We start from the raw sequence: 18750 nt of genomic DNA on the forward strand, positions 1-18750 counted from the left end.
CATCTGGGTACCCTGGAAGGCAGCAGGGGATGTAGGTGTCTGCACAGCCCTGGTCAGTCTCTCTTCACCAGTTGCTTTTTTTTTTTTTTTTTTTTTTAATGGGGATTGAACTCACAACCACATGATTCCCAGGCAGGCACTTGTGCCTCTGAGCTAAATCTCTGGCCCTCTCTTCAACATTTTGGAATGATTTGGCAATGTCAAAAACTTCATGTTTCTTAGATAATTTTGTAAGCAGTGCGGTCTGACCCCCAGGCCCTGTGACAGTGTTGTCAAGTCTTGTAAAGGCTTCCTCCAATCTTTCCGTTTCCTTCAGACCAGCATCCTCTCCCTCTCCAGACTGAAGCTCAGGGGACAGAAAGTTGTCACTGACATGTGGCTGCAGAGCTGCACAGATATGTCCTGCAGTCGGTGCTCTGTGCTCCCACTTTGGGGAAGAAGTCTCCCCGTTGCCAGCCCTCAGGGGTCACTCCCACCACCACCATCTTCCCCCAGGAAAGATGCAGTTGGCTTCTCCCTAGTATTCCGTTCCCAATTGCCCTGGATCTATAAAAATCATAGTCCAGCTCAGTGAAGCACTCTTCCTTCGGGGAAGTGACCATGCCTTTTACCCAATCCCTTTTCACTTCTCAGCGCAACTGCAGGGCTTCAGTCGGGGCTTCACTTCCAATCCCTGTCATGCTTTTAGTGTTGTCTGGCAAACCGGCCACGGCTTTATCATTTGCGGGGGGAGGGGGGGGAGGGGAAAGAACGCTCTCCACTTGACAACATGGCCCTTTTATTTAAACCGAAAGGCATCGTTACATAGTGCAAATGTCTCTTTGGTAAAGTACTGAATACAATGAACATAAAAAAGGCACTTGGCTGCCAGCAATGGTTAGAAATGTAAATAAATATGTACATTTTGCTTCCTGTTACAGCGATCCCCTCACAGTGGCTGCTAAGAAGAATTCATCCAGGCAGTGTCCCTGTCTTAGTAGTGAAGATGCAGCATCATCAAACTGGTGACGTGTGGGCATTTTGGGGGTGAATTATAGAATCGGACGTAAATTGCAGTTAGCTGCCCCTTCTTCCGCTTAGAGAATGAGAACCCCAGAGAGCTGGCTGCCTGCCACATGCTGCCCTAGTGGGTGCTGCCAAAACCAAGAGCCCACAATAGCCCCAGGCACAGACGAGACAGCAAAGCACCCCCAGAACAGACTCTGCTGTTACTGACACCCGAGCCACTTTCATGCCATTGAATTTGGACGGGCTCATCAGTTGCCTACTTTACAGATTTGACTGCTAAGTCTGACTTCCTATTTCAAAAGAAGTGCTTGCCTCAGGAAACTTCTGCCAGGTTTTATTTACCACTTAGCAATGTGCAGATAAGAACTCAGGATATACACCTGCCATGAAGCTATGGTAGGCTGCTCACACTCAGTGGATTGCACGCTTGGCCTCTGGTGTTTCTATGGGAAGGGAGCTCACCAGAGCACATACATCACACCCAAATCACCCCAGATGCTCAGGGGCCCGTACATGCAAGCTGCTGACTTCAGATGGGCAACGTTGATTCACTATGACACCTGTGTCTTCAGCAGTTGGTTGCTGTGTTGACATCGGGGGTATTCATAGTGCCTGGCACACAGAGCTCATGGGCAAATACACGAATGCTGATTGAAACTTGCATGTTCAGGGGGAATGTCCCTCAGAACACAGATTGATTTTTTTCAGGACAAAATGGAAGGTTTTGATTGATTAAAAAGAGAGGCCATGAGGTATGATAGTTGGCTTTCACTAAATTCTCAAACAACTTTTGCATAGTGGAAATGATCTACTATACTCAGATGTTTCAGTCAACACCTGAAAAATGGGTAAATTTTCAAGACACAATGCAATTTATAAGTACCCATGAGGTATAGGGATTGATTCTTTCAAAGTGTTCATGCAACACAAAGCTACATTGTTCTCCCTGCACATCACCTGGGGAGAAAGACGTGGAGGGTGGGTCCGAGCTTGCATGCTGTGGTCAGGCACAGACTGACGTCTACCTGCAGGCTGCCTGCCCAGCATATGGTCACCAGGAGGTTGCTGCACAGGACATGGAATGAGGCGCTCACATCCAGGTCACAGATGGGCAGCATAGGGTCATGCTATCATTGGAAACAAGCTGGTTTCTAGATGTGGCTTAACAATGTGACAGTCACATGTGCAAGGAGGAGGATTAGCATGGGGGGTGGGGGCATGGACCACGATCTGCCCTGTGGTTAAATGGTGGTGAGCTGAGAGACGTTAGAGACCCCAGAAGGGGAAGCGGACAGACAGGGAGGAGCACCAGGGAAGCTTTTCAAAGACCCAGTTCCATTGGCCAAAAGTGGATTTTCTTTTTCAGTGTAGCCTGTGGCGGTACCCAGATGGTCCAGGACTCCTTTTATAAGATGGGTGCCATCTGTCTAACTTCCTGGCCCCAGACCCAGGTGGAAGGGACACCAGAGGGACCCTGCTCCATTGAGAAGGAATTGTCACGGGCTCAAATCAGTGTAGGAGCCTAATGACTGGACTGTGCAATTTAACGGTAGCACCAATTTTTCGTGTTAAAAGAATTAAATAAAAACCTGAGAAGTCTGACACGTAGTGAGGACACGGCTGCCCTCCTTCCTGTCTGCTCTGCTTCCTTGGCACGGACATGGGCCTGAGCAGCCTGTGATGTACCCTGAGGCCTGGCCAGAGGTCCTGATGGGTCTCAGTCCTGGGCGTAGCCTTTGGTCTTCGCTCCCCTTATCGGCCACGCCATCTCCCAAAGACACGCAGATGACCCCGAGGAGCTCTGCCAGTGCCTAGGGCTCCTCCTCTGGGGTTTCCCTGGGGCACACTGGACAGCATGTGCCTTCAGCTTTCACAGGCGCTGGGCAGGAGGATGGTGGGCAAGCTTCCACGAAGCAGGTGATCTGCCCATCCTGTAGGACAGATGCGCACAGCTGTCACCTCTGGATCAGTCTGAGGGGCATGTGTTGGTCACCCTAGCCCCGGGCCCAGAACTGACAGTCTCCCCTCCCCTGCAGCTGCACCAGAGGGGTGATTCTGGGGGGCTTCTTGGCTGTACACAAGCACTAGCTAAGGCCGACAGCCCCCTCCTCTGGGGGCTCACACGGCCTGCTTTTTGTTCATCACCCTGAAACCCATGGCCACAGGCTGGGCTTGCATCAGATCTGCACTGGAAGATGGAACAGACAGAGAAGGGACACAGAACCTGGTCTTTCCTTCCCAAGTGAGACCAGCCCAGCGATACCAGATGCCACTGATATCCCTCACAGAGAGAGAAACCTGTCCCTGGCTACCACACACATTTCCCAGACAGGGCCTCGCCATCACTACCTGCCAGCCAGTTCTGCCTAAGCTGCCAGGCCAGGCTCTGGTCCCTGCTAGGACCCAGCACCTCCATCCCTCCACTATCTCCCTTATGCCCAAGATGAGCTGTGTCCCCCACCCACTCCGGGAACCAAGGCCCCTTGTGGAGCCTGACCTGAGCTACTGTGTCTACACAGGCTCCGTATGGGAACCTCCCACCCAGCCAGCAGCAGGCACAGCTGGAGCACAGCTGGGCACACGGCACCTTCTTGGGTGCTCACCCTCTGTAGGGTCTGGTCTGGTCTGACCAGTGTCTTCTCTGTGGTTCGCCTGGGAGGGACTGGTGGACTCCTGGTGCTCCCTGAACCCTGGGCCACCCCATCTCTCCCCAGGTGGATATGCAGTGCCACATGGGCCCCATGCTCACCTTGCACTCGCATGTGGTGCAGGCGTCTGTTTTCCACTTTGCATTGTTGGCATGAGACTCTCCGTCTGTGTCCACACACTCTGAGGTGCTGAGCCGGGACTCGAGCTTGTTTATCTGCAGAGACACAAAGTGCGTCCTGGTCACTGCAGGGCATTGGCACAGACCCCCTCGAGGTCTTAAATATACTAGTGAGACAAGTGAGAGTGTTTGAAGGCACCACAACCGGATGCCCCAAACTATGCCACCTGATACCATGCCACCTGACAGAGGAGGGCACAGGGTCTGCACTATGGTGAGGACAAGGATGGAAGATGCCTGGACACCACAGCTGCATCATCAATCCAGGACCCTGCACTGAGGACCTTGTCCTAAGACCGTGGCCCAGAGTATCAGCATCATGTTCTCAGTGACATGGCCCTGGTTCCTGCTGGAAGTGAGGTGTGTGCCTGTGACTCTCAAGATGTGCAGGGAGAGACAGAAGTCCCCGGGAGCTAATGTCCCCAGCTGACTGGCACCAGGGTCTGATTTGTGGAAAATAATTTTTCACAGGTAGGCGGGGGCAGAGGGTGTTTTGAGATGATTCACGCACTTTATTACTGCATCATGTACTGTTCTTATTATTACCGCACTGTGCTTTTTATTGCTACTCTTGTGTTAATTCTCTTACTGCGTGTGACCTGCAGGTGCAGTTCACAGCAGGGCTCGCACTCCTAGGGTCCTACACCCACCAATCTGTAGGAGGTGACACTCAGGCCGGTAGACAGATGCTTCACCCACCTGCCTGCTCCCACTTCCAGTTTCCTACCTGGGTTGGGGTCTCCTGACCCGAAGGATCCTTGGCAGCCAACTTCCTGCACCCTACTAAGGGTGCAGACAGGTGTGGCAGCTGCAGGGCTCTGGGTCACGCTCCAGAATAAGAGGCAGCTGGGGCCCCTGCCTCTGTAGAAAACCACCAGCCTGGACCCCCTGAGGAAGACAGCCCAGGCCTCACTGGATCTGTCCTTACTTTGGGTTTTCTGTCAGCTGTAACTGAGCCTAAAAGAACCATTACAGAGGCCAGGAGTGGACGTCACTGATGCACTGACTTTAATCCTCAAAATAAGCTTTCTTGCGAGGCATGCATGATGGCGGGCAGCTGTCTCCCTCGGTAACAGATGACAGCGGCCACATTAAGTGACAAGGCTGCAGCACGTGCATCTGAGTTCAAACACCATCTACACCCTTCCCACCACAGCTGCACTCGAGAAAAACCCACACTGTCCAGTGTCACAATCACCTCTGCCAGGTGTGGTGGCACATGCCTGCAATCACAGCACTCCAAGAGGCTGAGGCAGGAGAATTCTAAATTTAAGCCCAGCCCAGGCAACCTAGCAACCTAACCTGTCTCAAAAAAAGGAGGGAGGATTGGGTTTGTAACTAAGTGCAGAAGCTCTAACTAAGTACCCGCTGGTGCGCCCCAGAGAAATTCCTTTCCCTCTGTAGTTTAAGGTGATTCTATCCTTAAAGGGCAGCACAAGTACCTCAGATTTAATTAGTTAAATAAGTATTCACCTCATGAAACACCTCAAATTCACTTGCTTCTAAATGAGACCAACTACACTATACGAATCATTCATTAGCAGGATTGATATTTAAGTCACTAAAATCCTAGAATTTGTGGTCAAATCCATGAAGACAAGAGGAGGGTCCTGGTGTCCTCAGGTGGCCGGACCTGTGCCTCCTGCCAGGACCCAGGCATTGGTGGCAGATCCTGCTTGAACTCAAAAGCCCAGAGAGGCAAGGACAAAGCTGGTTTGTGGTTGCCTCAGTGGCCCTCAGGGTCAGTGGGCCTCAGGCATGGGGTGGCCATGCCCAGATGCCAGGGAGGGGACTAAGTCTAGATGCCTCCAAACTAGGCTTATAGAAGTCACAAGGGTGCTGCAAGTGGGACCCTCAAAAATCATTTGTTTACCTGGTCTACTCTGACTTCCTTGGGGCTTGCAGCCTCCACTGAGTCCCCAGGACACGTGCATCTATCACCACCTTGACATCTAGAGTGACTGGTCCCTGCATTGGTGGCCTGATACTCATATCTGCAGGATGGAGGAGCTCGTGTCACAGAAGGGGCAGAAGCCACCCCTGAGATCAGGGGACTTCAGGGCCACACTGGCACATGATCTCTTACTATGGTTTACATCTCAAATGTCACCCAAAGTCTCATGCATGTGCAAGGTGATGGCGCATGGAACTCTGTGCTCATCAGTGCATCCATCTGTGAATGAGTTCCAGGCTGAGTGCGCTATAGGAGGCAGGGCCTGGTCACTGCAGTGTGACCTGGAAGGGTGTATTCTAGAGCCAAGCTCCTCCCTGTTCTCTCTTGGAACCAGTACACAATGGACTGAACCCTTTAAAACCAGGAGCTAAATTAAATTAAACCTGTTCTGTAAGTTGTGGGTGTGGAGTATTTTTGGCGACAGGATAGTTGGTGAATAAATCAGTTGTTCTAAAATTGAGGAGTTTAGGAGCAAGAACAGAGCTGTACTCACAAACCCCAAGCTCCAGAGAAGGCACCACATGTCCCCAAATTCTCCCTGTGCCATTACCTGGAGTGCATACCTCCTCCTGCCTGATATGTCTCTACTCTACCCACTCAGTAAAATGACCTAGGAAGAGGCAGAAGCTAGTTCCTGGGGGTTGACAGAGAAAAGCACCATGCATGGGCACCACTTGCCATGGACAACCACCCTGAAGCTATCCCTGAAAAGTGGCCTGGGAACAGGAAATGAAATTCTCCATCTCTGACATCATTCCACAACTGGTTTTTGTGACTTTGAACCTGTGACACTAAGTGCCCAGTGCCAAGTCCCTGGCCAGCTGGGAGGCCCAGAGAGCCCAGCTATGCAGGCCTGGTAGAGGTAAGAAACAGAGAAGGGTGAAGCCACCGAGAGGGGACACCTGAGCCGTAACTGGGCCACATAGCTCCTGGACGGGAAGGAGCTGAACTGTGTGGAAAATGTCTTCAGAATGAAGAGTAGGTGGGGTGGGGTGGGGTGCAGGCGGCATTACCTGTTTTCTGAGCTCTGTGATAGTCTTCTGCATTTCCTGGACAAACTCTTTGAAGTCGTTTGTGGCCAGGCCACCCGAGTGCTCAGAGACTGCTGCTGTTGCATTGCCCATGTGTTTGCTATGTTTTCCAACACTAAGGGAGAAAGAAGGAGGAGCAGAGAAATGTCACCTCTGCAGGTAGGAAAGTCATTTACCAGGCAGAAATCTGTGCTTCTGGAGTGTCCCTCCTCCTACGCCCTCTACTCAGCCAGCACAGCCCAGGTAGAGAGCGGCTGCGAGACTTGTCCCCTGCTCTCAACATCCACTCCAGGATGTCCCCTGCTGTACCCGAACTGGCCAAGCAAAAAACAAGACAGCAGACCCCCAGCCCTAATGCCTCTTCAACGGTTCACCAGACACACGCACCTGAGTCCCCTTTGAGGCCTGGATCTCTTGGCTGGTTGATCCTCCTGGTAGCTGAATTCCAGGGACCGTCGGCCTCGGAAATGATAGGAGAATGCATTGAACTGCCCCCGGGTCCTGCAGTCTAAAGAGGAAGTGGAGAGGGTCTGTGAGTGGATGGTGACTCCAGCTTAGGAGATAGTAAACCATTCGGCCAGACGATCCTCACGTTGCATCTATGAAACTGGCAGGGACATCATAGGTCAGGCTGTGATTGGGGTTTGTGCCTCTTGGAGCTGCAAACTGGTCTGGAACAGGATAAGAGAGCCTGACCCTGCTGTTTCCGGAGGTCCCCAAGATCTCCTCCTGCAGCTGCAGCCCTCTCTGTGACCCAGGTGGAGGGAGGAGCCTCAGTGCACTCACCTGGGCCCCACACTTATCACCTTGACACTACCATACCACCATGAAGCACTGCCTGTAATTCATTTCAGCAGCTTGCCAGCGAGCTTAAGCCAAGCCCCAGACTGGATCTGCACCTCTACATGCTGCTCACTGGCCATCTCAGTGAGTGTGGGCAGAGAGTGCCATTTTGCACATAGCTCCATGGACCCAAAGAAACTAGGTAAACCATAGCTGCATCTCCTCCTAGCAATCCTAGTCCTGTCTGGAGCCTCCTCCTGGGTCTCAAGAGTGGGCCAAGGTCCCACCTGATCACAGCACTACAGGGACGAGACCAGTGGCCACCCAGGGCTTCCAGCATTTCCAGCGACAACCCCTCCTGGCCCGTCCTTGTACAGGGTGTGTGGCTAGGCCATGCTGCTTGCCCCCCCCTTACACAGTGCCAGGCTACTGGCTCCCCAGGTGGGAGCCAGCTAAAGCAGATGTGCTCACTGCAAATGTGCAGGGCCCAGGAAGTAGCTCCCAGGATCTGTGTAACATGATGGTGTGTGCTGAACACAGCCTTTCATGCAAAACAGCCTGTCCTGGCGGGGCATGGTGGCACACACCTGTCATTCCGGCACTCAGCAAATAGCAACCAATGCTGTGATTGTTAATCTTCAATTCTTTGTTACATTTTTTTTCCTTTTCTCAGCTACATTTTAGATACAGCTTTGGTCTGAAATAAAAGCCAATAAACTAAACGTTCTTTAGGGTCTGTGGCTGAGGGTCCTGCCTGCCATGGTAAGAGGTGAAGATCTGGGGAGGCCATGCGGGTAATGGGTTTGCCAGGAGCCTGGTGCGGGCCGGCTGCAGACACTGCTCTGCGAGTTTGCTGAGCAGGACAGCAGCAAGCCCAGCTCCCATCCTTCTAAAGGAGCTGAGGGAGTCTAGGATCAGATCAGAAAATACAGCAAACTTGTTTGTGTGTGGAAACTAGGACTGGCTTTTTTAATTCCTGAGGACAATTTTCTGCAAACACAGAATGAAATTCTCTGAATGCTTGTGGCAAAACATTTAAAGAGAACAAACCGTGAGTATAAAACAAAAAAAAAACTCCTGCAAAAATGCAGATATTGGTTCCTAAAAAAATGTGGGAATGGGATGGACAGGGAGGCAGACATAAAATTGCATCCCACACACAGCCACGCGCTCTTTGAAGCAAGTGTTAGAAACAGGCTGGAATATTCGACCCCGACTTTAATACTTACTAATTGAAATAACATATCGAACTATTACTGTCAGGAAAAAAAGACGAATCTGCTGAGGAGTGACACCCCCACGATCCAATCACCTCCCCAAATCCCTTCCTCGGGGCGAAGGAGGCTTTGGAGGGGGCATCAAAACATAAACTGCGACAGTGATTAACACGAGCGAGACTCAGTTGTGCAGAGTGGGAACGGGGCTACGAGGACAGTGGTCACACAGACAGAGGTGGTGTCCCCGTGGGCCAGCTTGGACAGGAGAGCCAGGAACCGGCTGTCTGACCTCTTTCTGGGGACCCCTCCCACCCGTGGGCATGGCCTGTGCCCTCAGAGGCGACCTTGAGTATTTCCTTCCATGGGCTCCAGAGCCCTGCTGCTCGCTCTGATGGACAATCTGATCTGCTTCCCTGATATGTTTATTTCCCCTCTGACCTGAGGATAGGGACCTAGAGGCTAATGCACAAATATGTACAGACACAGATACAATGTAAAGATTTACTATTGTGCTTATGAACACACGGGTGGGCCTAAGGACTGTAACAGAGCTGGAACTTTCCTATCACCTGGCTATGGGGACATCCAGCTCAGGTGCCCCTGATGATTCCACTGGAAAACCCACTGGGTAAGAGTCCAGCTGCATTATATTGTGTGTAATAACTTGATAATGACATAGGATCTTGCTAAGTTGCCCAGGCTGGACTTGTTCTGCAGGCAGCAGCCTCAGGTGCTTACATTTCCTGCGTCTCCTGATGGCATTCACAGGCCTGGTGGTGTGACCAGACCCCACACCACTGCTTCGTGCACGCATGTGTGTGTGCATATGAGAAAAGAAAACAAACACTCTGGGTGATCACAGTCACGGGGCCCATCCCTCCTCGTCCTGCCACGCACCTTCGCAGCAGTCCTGCCACACACGGAGGTCCACCCTGGGGATGTCCTCGCAGCTGCCGTAGCCATGTGGGAACTCGGCGACTCTGAACACGTCTGCCTGCACACGGGTGATGTTATCTGAGTTGTCGCACAGGACTCGGGCCAGCGAGGTCTGCTTGATCTGCGTCAGCTGGGCAGGGGAGAACACCCCTGGGTTCTCGTACCACAGCCTGTGCCAGCGAGACAGCAGGGTGGGGGGTCAGAGGTAGGAAACCCCTCCCGCTCCCCAGAAATCCCTGGTTTCTGTGGGCAGTAATTAAAAGCAAGTTAAAACAACACTGAAATTCCACCTCACTGCAGAAAGAATGGCTATGATCAAGAAATCAGGTGACAGATGCTGGAGAGGCTGAGGGCAGGGAAGGAAGCCCCTCTACATCGCAGGTGGGAGTGTAAACCAGTAAAGAAGGAAAAACTGGAGTCATTTGTAGGAAAGTGGGCACCTAAAGACATACTGTTAAGTGAAATAAACCAGACACCTTTGGAAAAACAGATGCAGCAGAGCTGTCTTGAATTCCTCAGGAATAGATATTAAACTGATAGCTACAAATGAAAACCAGGCCTTTCAAACCTTGCATGGGTTTAGCAGTGTGGACTGGTGGCCCTGTTAGCAGAAATGCCCCCGTTCGAGGCTGCACGCTGCAGCGTGGTTCTGGGGTCCCAGGGATGGGGCTGTGCGGTCTCCTCTGCGCCAAGTCCCAGAGGGCTCACCTGTCCCCATCCCGCAGGCGCCGGAATTGTGTGCTGAGCAAACACATGAGCGTGGGCCCCAGGCGGCTTCCAGGCACCAGGTCCTCCACCATAAGGGCTGGGAACAGGTCAATGTTGAGAGGGGAGCCGTACAGCCTGCAGGAAAGAAAGGGAGACTTAACCCGAGGCCGCTCAGCTGTGGGAGGTCAGAAAAGAAACACCAGTTCAAGAAAGCACTTGCTTTTACAGGATTTTACCTGAATCTGTTTCACTTAACCAATAAAATGCATCTTTATTTCTTGGATGCATCTATCAATTTTAAAGAATTTTTTCCTATTTTTTTATTACATATAAAATCATTTATTTCAAGAAATTCAGAAAGGCACCTTCTCCATAGCATGTGAAGAAGAAAATTTAGCCACACTCTGGCTTGTTTTCCCAGGATAAATATACTTCATATCACAGTGTAGATTTCTCTTCCCCTATAAACATATGGATAACCAATAAAGAGCATAAAGAATAAAATTGGATTCTACCATGTATTGAAAATATCGGAGCCACATATTATCAAGAAATCCAGCAATAACAAGCACTGGAGGGGCTGCGGGGAAAAGGAACTCTTCTCCATTGTTGGGGAGAGTGCAGCCTGGTGCAACTACTGTGGAAATCAGTATGGAGAGTCCTCAAAAAATTAGGACTGGAGGTCCCACTCAATGCAGCTATTCCCCTACTGGGTATCTTCCCAAAAGAATTAAAAACATCATACCACAGTGATATATGTGCACTCATGTTTATAGCAGCACGTCTGTAATAGCCAGATCTTGGCAACAACCTAAGTGTCCATCAACTGAGGAATGAATAAAAAAGTTGTGGTATTTTTATACAATGAAGTACTACTCAGCTATAAAGAAGGATAAACAGAGACTTAAAAAAATTTTTTTTGGTATCAGGAATTGAACTCATGACCCTGCACCTGCCAGGAAGGCTTTTACACCACTGAGCTAAATCCCTGGCCAAACTGGAGACTTTTATAGGTAAATGGATGCAACTTGAAAACATACTCATTAGTGGAATAAATAAGACACACATGTGTAACATATTATCAGTGTGAGAAGCTGAAAAAAAATAACCTATGTATATGTGTTTATATATATGTATATATGTATATAAAAGCAGTTAAGATAATTATACTACTGATTTTCCTGAGTTCACTGAAGAGAAAGATTTGTGCTGGGGGTATTGTTCAGACAAATGAATGCAGATGTCTTGTGCTCTGGGTGAATGATTTGGGGATGACAATGCACAATGTATGTACCATTGTTGGCCCCTGATTGATATGTTTTGAAATTGTTGTTGTTGTTTTTTTTAAACTTTCTTCCTTTTTCACCTTGAAATAAAATGGATTTGGGGGAACAGTATACGAGCCATGATGAAGACATCTGCTAAACAAAGATAAGTCGAGAGCCTAAGAGAAGGTTTAAATGTTCAAGCGCAAACACGGCCAAGTGAACTCTCCCAACTCTTCAGAAGCAAATGCGTTCACATGAAGAACTGTGACTTCCGGGCACAGCCTGCTTCTTCAGCATGGTGCAATTTCCAGAGAGCTCCTCTGGGCAACAGCTCTGTTTGGCTGTGACTGAACCTCAGCTAAGGTTCTAAAACATCTCCTACTATGGAGGCTAGTGTACATGTAAAGGAAATTTCAAATCTCTTATTTCTAAGACTAGTATATTTCTAGCACTGTTCATGGATAAGACTGGGAAACATAGCCTATTCTGTAATTAGGAAGCTGCAACACTTAACGAGCTTTGATGCCCCAGGTGCCAGCTACACGAGAAGTGTAACTTGATCAGACAGTGGTGTTTTGCTTGCTTTTAAGTCCCAGAGAGCTATTACTTACAGGACAACTCTGCCTATTCTCAGACAATGATGGATTCTTCCTCCCTGTTACACGATAGTAACCTGATTTAATTTACATAGAATAAATCCTGTCTAGCACTGCCTAGCAAATATGTGATAAGACGTGTGCGACCAACCGTGGATATTATGTTATCTGCCTCTTGTGCATCCTTCTGAAAACCTATATAGGTGACTGCTAACCTCAAGATGGGGCTGGCAATTTGGAACTGAGATTCCCATCAGTCTACTAGCATAACAAACTTGTGTGCCTTCCAAAGTTCCTCTGGGGCTGCTGTCTTCTGCCTGGTCTGGCCCTGATTTCTATAGCACTAGGATTCTCAGTGCCTCCTCTCAGGACATCAGGGCAGCTGGGGCCCCATGCACTGTCTTTTTCCTCAGTTCAGTGGCACAAGGCTGACCGTACAGCCCAGAGGTCAGTGGAGCCTAGGCTTGGCCTGTGCCACAATGGTGCACAGTGGACCTCCTGTCACCTGCGGTGTCCTGAGAACTTGCTCCTGTTCTGTCCCCCTCCTCTGTCCCCTGAAGGGCTCTGCAAGGGCTGGAAATACCCTACTCCCCTGGCTCCAGGGAGCACCCTTCACGAAAGGGGCTGAGGACTCTAGATGTGGGGTGCAGGGCAGTGGGAACCCAAGCGGCCCCGAGATACAAAATCTCTGCCAGTGCAGCAGAAGGGGGTGACCCTTAAGTCTGCTAATAGCCACCACTCACAGTCTGTACTCTCTGCCAGGCTATCACTTTCCCTGGTATTTATGTCTGGTTTCCTCTTAGATTGACAGAGGAAGAGGAAGAAAGCCATGAGTGGGCAGTGTGCTGTCTTTAACATCTCTGCCGAGCCCTGTTGTCAATCCAGTAGTGATGCCAGGAACCCAAGGCCACTGTTTCTGTGTCCTGACCATGGGAAACATCACTAAGTTGGGAACAGGAAGTCACCCTCCCCAGCAAGTGCAGGCCCAGTCCTTGCAGGCTGTCCTGGTGCCAGGTGGAGGGAGCCAGGGTGACCGGAGACAGTGCTAGGAGACTGGGATGGGAGCCCCCCCGGGGTGACGCTTGTTTTCTTTTTATACTCTGAAAATGGGACTGTGTACATCTATGCACAATGGCCCGGGCCTCTTCACAAACTCAAGGGCTATGCAGGACCCTTATGGGGACATGGCCAAGAATAAGAAAAAACATGTTTGTGAGCAAAGAACTGACAGGAGGAACACTGGAAAAATGGAGAACACCTACATGCCCCCATTTGGAGTCTCACTGGACCCCAAGAGTTGGCAGAAGATCCTGGAAGCAGCTAGGTATAAATCAGCTAACCCCGAGCCTAATCAGACACAGTCCCCTCCCCCAAGGACCCTCACAATCCTACCCTAGGATGAGCTGCTCAAAAGTGGTGTAATTTGCAATAGCTAAGTCTTGGAAGTGGCCTAGATGTCCATCAGGAGATGAAAGGAGACAAAAACACACAGTGGAGTGCTACTCTCCATAAGAAGGATGAACCGGAGAGTCAAGGGTAGGAAAATGGATGCACTGGGAGTCCACAATGTTAAGAGAAGTAAATCAGATGCATACGCTTCAGAATTGCATGGTTTCTGTTCTGTGAAGATCCTGAAGTATAAATAAGAGCAAAATATCAGTCAGGTGATAGGAAAAGACATCCCAGCCGCCACACTCACCTCTTCAGCTTCTCCCGGATGTTGGGGTTCTTGATCTCATTCTTCAGGTCCTCGAAGGTGTGGGTGGCCGACAGGTTGCAGTAGACGCGGTAGTCATGGTAGGGTGGGATGCCGTGGTCACGGCCGCGCTGGATGTTGATGGCGGCCAGGTCAAGGGCCACTGTGTGAGCCATGGAGAAGAGGCGCTCGGTGAGCTCTGTATTGAGCAGTTGGGAGGGCACGCGCATCTTCCCAGCCACCCCAAACAGGCCGCGGAGCAGCGGGTCAATGCCACCCTCGTTCACGATGCGGAATGGTGAGAAGAAGGCCTTGTGCAGGGGTACGGGGCCCTGAGAGATGGGCTCAAAGTTCTCGTCCAGCCGGTGCAGCACTGGGTTGATCAGTGTGTGGCCGAAGCGGAAGGCGGCAGTGGCGAAGGCGTTGAAGATCCCAGCGTTGACACTGGGGTCATAGCCGCGGTACTCGCCCAGCATCTTCATGCCCACCTCCCCCAGCACCTTGGGCAGCCAGTGCTGGTAGGTGATGTGCTGGACCTCGGCGCCCACGATCTTGCGGGTCTCGTAGTAGATGGTGTCCCCGTCCCAGTGTGGGTTCAGGGCCAGCAGTTCGGCTGCAATGCGGTTGTGTTCCCGGAACCACAGCGTATGCATGCTGGTCAGGCCCAGCTGTTCGTTGGCGCGGTGGTCCCCAGCCAAGAAGCATGGGATTGGGCTCTCGTTCTCGTCCCTCATGCACTCGGTGGGTGGCCCTGTTGCGAAGGGCAGCAGTGGCTTCCCGGACCTCTGCACAATGCCCTGGCGCAGCAGGCCCCGGTGGCTGGCCAGGTCCCGGATGGCGTGGGCCTCGTGGTCCGTGCTGCCATACACGTTGGACGCGTCAATGTAGGAGGTGAGCTGGTTGATCTGCTCCCGTGGGTACACGGAGTTCATGAGCAGGGATGTCATGCCGCTGCCGCACACTGGGCTGGAGCGCACGAAGAACATGCAGCGGGCGCCGCTGCGGGCACGGGGGTCATTGGGAGGGATCATGACAGAGAAGCAGGGTGGGTCACTGCCGCACACCGAGCTGCAGGGCTGCCCGTCGGAGAAGCGGTCCTGGCTCAGGGCCACCACGGTGGAGTCCAGGTCGTGGTCCAGGAACTGCCCCCACTGCATGAGCATGTGAGTGAACTCTGTATCAGGTGTGATGGCCTCTGTCCCGATAAGCGTGGTGGACACGAGACGTGGCATGGGCAGCGCGTGGCCGTGGTACAGCCGTCGGGGGTTGATGCCGCGGGGCGTGTTGAAGCCATTCTCGTACACGGCCTTCAGCAGGCGCTCGAAGGCAGTCAGTGAGGCGCCCCACATCGGGTGCTGCAGGTTGTTGCAGGTGCCGTCGTGGGTCCTATACTTCTGGTGGAAGCACATGTCTGAGCAGTTGTTCACACGCCGGTGTGCGGTGCAGCCTGAGAGGTTGGCGATGAGGCTCAGGTACTGAGGGGACACCAGGTCGTTGTAGTGGTAACCTGCAAGGTGAGTGTCCCAGGTCGGTGCAGAGCTGTGCCAGCCCCGTGCAGCAGAGCTCAGGCCTCCCCACCCATGCCCACTCCCTGGCATGGTGCCCTGGCCTCCATTTCCACCTTTAGTTCCAAGGTGGTGGCTGCTCACGGTCATTGGCCAGGTCCTGACACACGTACTTTCCTCTTCAATGCATCATCAGAGCCTCAGGGAACAGGGAGGAGACAAAACTCAACACCACCCGTGTCGTGGTGCAAAAAGGACACTTCCCAGATGCCCAGTCCTGGATGCTGAAGTCAACTCCTGGGCTCACTGGCTGCCACCTTAGCCTGGGAAGCTCAGTCCTTTAAAGATACTCCTAGGGTGCAGCTCTCCTTCCTCTCTACTCTCTGGCATCAACCTGGGCCACACTCTCAGGAGGCCGCCTTCAATTCCTAAGGACTGCTGGCCTGCAGAGCCCTCTGTGATCACCCTATGGTTGGTCTCGGGCACAGGCTCCAGTGAGCTGACAGTGTTGCTCTACAGTGGGAACCCTGTACTCCCTATCCTGGAATGTGGCTCCCACACTGACACCTCTCTTCCTACCCAGAGATTACCAGACACCCCAGGGTTAGACCTTCAGGGCTTGGTTCCTCTAAATGCTGCCTCTAGGTAATCATAGGGCCAGGCTTTGTGCTTTAACACCCTTCTCCAGGACCTGACAAAAAGACACACACACCATCACACATTTGCGCCCACGCACACATACACACACACACACACACACACACACACGCACTGCATGGCATCATGTGTGTGTGCCCAAGCCACACATGTGAGTCAAAGGTCCACACTCTCATACTTGCAATCCCACATGCATTCACATCTAAGCTGATGTACACAGACACCCAGGCACACATGCTCACATGAGCACACATTCAGAACACCAACACAGGATACACACACACACACGCATGCACAGGCTGCGGTGTCCTGGGCCTCCATTGCCTCTTGAGACCTGACCTACAGTGTTAAAAAACTCACAGACCACCCTCTTCATGGGACGACACAGAAAACCTCCCCACCAGAACCCCAACAGGAAGGGAGCCGGGGCTTCCCAGACTGGAGAGATACAACATGAAACACTACCTAGGGAAACCCCACAGTAAGGAGTGCAAGCCATCGCTGCCCTAGCCCAGGCTCCTGCTTGTCCATCGTGGATGGCTGAGGTGGCACACATCTCACTCTAACCCAGCGAGAAGCTCTGGTGTGGCTCTTGGGAGGTCTCAGAGGGGCTGGGACAGCAAAAGCACCAAGGGAGCAGAGGGCCAGGAAGGAAAAGCCTTTTGGTGCCTCCAGGGCTCCTGGGCTGCGGCAGAGGCAGAGGAGAAGGCCACGTGGCCCCTGGAGACGCAGCCTCCCTCGGCATCAATCCCAGTGCGAGACCCATGGGGCACAGCCTGATCTGAGTGCACCCTGAAGTCCCTACCCTTTTCTTCCCACCTCCCTCCACTTGGCCACACTGACCTTCGGTCCCTCCTTGCCGCCTGTGTATCTGCTGTCCTCCAGCTAGGGGACCCTTCTGCCCGAGGGTTATGCCTCCTCAGCCCCAGGGTTGAACCTGCTTTATGCCTACACTTTCCTGAAATGTCAGAAGTTGAGGCTGAGGCTGCTGCTCCCCCAGGCCCAGGCAGTGCACAGGGGGTGTGCGAGGCATGCGTGTGGGGCTGACAGCTGAGGCGGGAGTGGGATGGGGAGTTACGGTTTCTTCCCTGTGCCTGAGATTCATATCATTCTCCACTTGGTGTATAATAACAAGAGAAGGATTTGCAACCCCCCACAAGGAGCAACTCCAGGCAGGGCCAGGACCCAGGGCTGCGAGTCAGAGGGCAGCGTGGTAGCCTATGGGTCTGGCCCAGCTCTCTCTGGAGCACCATGGCAACTAAGTGAAGAGCAGCAGGAAGCAGTAAGAAGAGACCTCCAGGAACGCCTGCCTTGGCCTCCACATGAGAGGGGAGAAGAGATGCAGGAAGGGCGGGGGCTGGGGGAGGCCACAAGCCACACCTGACCTGTGCCTGGCAGGCAGAATGCGCCCAACAGACACTCTCAGAAAGAAAGAAACGGGCCTCCAAGCCCGTGGCTGCACTCCAAGAGAAAGCCGAGCATCTGAGGCCTCTAGTTGATGCAGGTGCCGGGAGGCTGGGACCAGGCTTTGCCACCACACACAGGTGGACCCCACCTCAGGGCCTGCAAGGTCCAGCTCTGGATGTGGCAGGATGGAACCTGGCTGAGGGCATCATCCACTCCCGGACGGCAGAGAGCCCTCACCTCCACCCCACTTTCATGTCACGCACTCAACAGATCCTAGCGTCAAACCCCATGCATTGCTCACACTGCAAGGACAGCTGCTCTGTGTAAGCTCAGACGTGTGTGTGTAAAACACACATTCATGATGAAAGGGACAAGAGAAATGTTTCACATGTAACAGTCATGGCCATCATCAGCACAGCTGCAAGTGTGATTGTGACATTGAAAGCCAGCACTTAAATCCCTGCAGTGGCCAGAGCTCAAGTCCAGCAGGGGCCATAATCCAAGGCCACCATCCTTGCACATCCGAGATGTTCTGCTTAGTGGCTGTGTAGATGCCAAAGATCTTCACACCCATTCTTTCTAACAGCCACTGGTGCCCCTACTCATCTATAACCCTCTTCCCTTTAATCTCTCTGTCGCCCAAGGACAGGATTGTCACAGCCTGCAGGGGAACAGCTTGGCACACAGTTGGATCTGCCACAGCCCTACCTGCAAGTTCTCCTCACCAACAGCCTCCTGTTAGAAACTGAAATGGCATAGCCCTGGCTCACAGGCATGAGGAAGGAGAGAGCAGAGACCTCTCACGAGGCCCTGTCACAGGCAGGTGCAGAAGGGGGCGCAGGGAGAGCAGGGAAAGGTACTGACTCGTGCCGTTCAAATCGACCATCAGCCCGTGCTGCACGTGGTCCTGGATGAGCTGCAGCGTGCGCTCGAAGATCTCCCCGGCTCGGGCTTGTCCCACGGTGTATGGGTCCCTCGGGTACCGGAAGAGGGCCAGCAGGTCATTGGGAGAGCGAGGCCGGCTGAGCGGAGAAGAGGACGGAGACAGATCAGTGTGAGTGAACAGCACCAGAATTCGAAAGTACTGATGCTATGGATATTGCTATCGCTACGGCGGACCACGTGCTATACTATACCTGGCGCATCCGGAGCGGAAG

At 52.3% G+C, this 18750-nt stretch overlaps 1 protein-coding gene across 2 annotated transcripts in view; it reads right to left on the reverse strand.

The window, feature by feature from the left end:
- Positions 1-761: 761 nt before the first annotated feature.
- The window catches only part of Pxdn (peroxidasin), a 68365-nt gene continuing 50376 nt past the window's right edge, over positions 762-18750 (reverse strand). For both annotated transcript variants that reach the window (XM_013147249.3, XM_003464952.5), the window contains 8 exons: positions 18458-18615; positions 14028-15531; positions 10465-10599; positions 9718-9926; positions 7208-7328; positions 6803-6935; positions 3758-3871; positions 762-2939 (listed from right to left, as the gene is read on the reverse strand). In XM_013147249.3, coding sequence (XP_013002703.2) covers positions 2820-2939; positions 3758-3871; positions 6803-6935; positions 7208-7328; positions 9718-9926; positions 10465-10599; positions 14028-15531; positions 18458-18615 — 2494 coding nt within the window. In that variant the 3' untranslated portion in view covers positions 762-2819. The remainder of the gene's footprint in view (positions 2940-3757; positions 3872-6802; positions 6936-7207; positions 7329-9717; positions 9927-10464; positions 10600-14027; positions 15532-18457; positions 18616-18750) is intronic.

Source organism: Cavia porcellus, unplaced genomic scaffold, assembly GCF_034190915.1.
Source record: "Cavia porcellus strain 051 isolate PalLab524CR breed Dunkin Hartley unplaced genomic scaffold, mCavPor4.1 scaffold_8, whole genome shotgun sequence".
Taxonomy (NCBI): domain Eukaryota; kingdom Metazoa; phylum Chordata; class Mammalia; order Rodentia; family Caviidae; genus Cavia; species Cavia porcellus.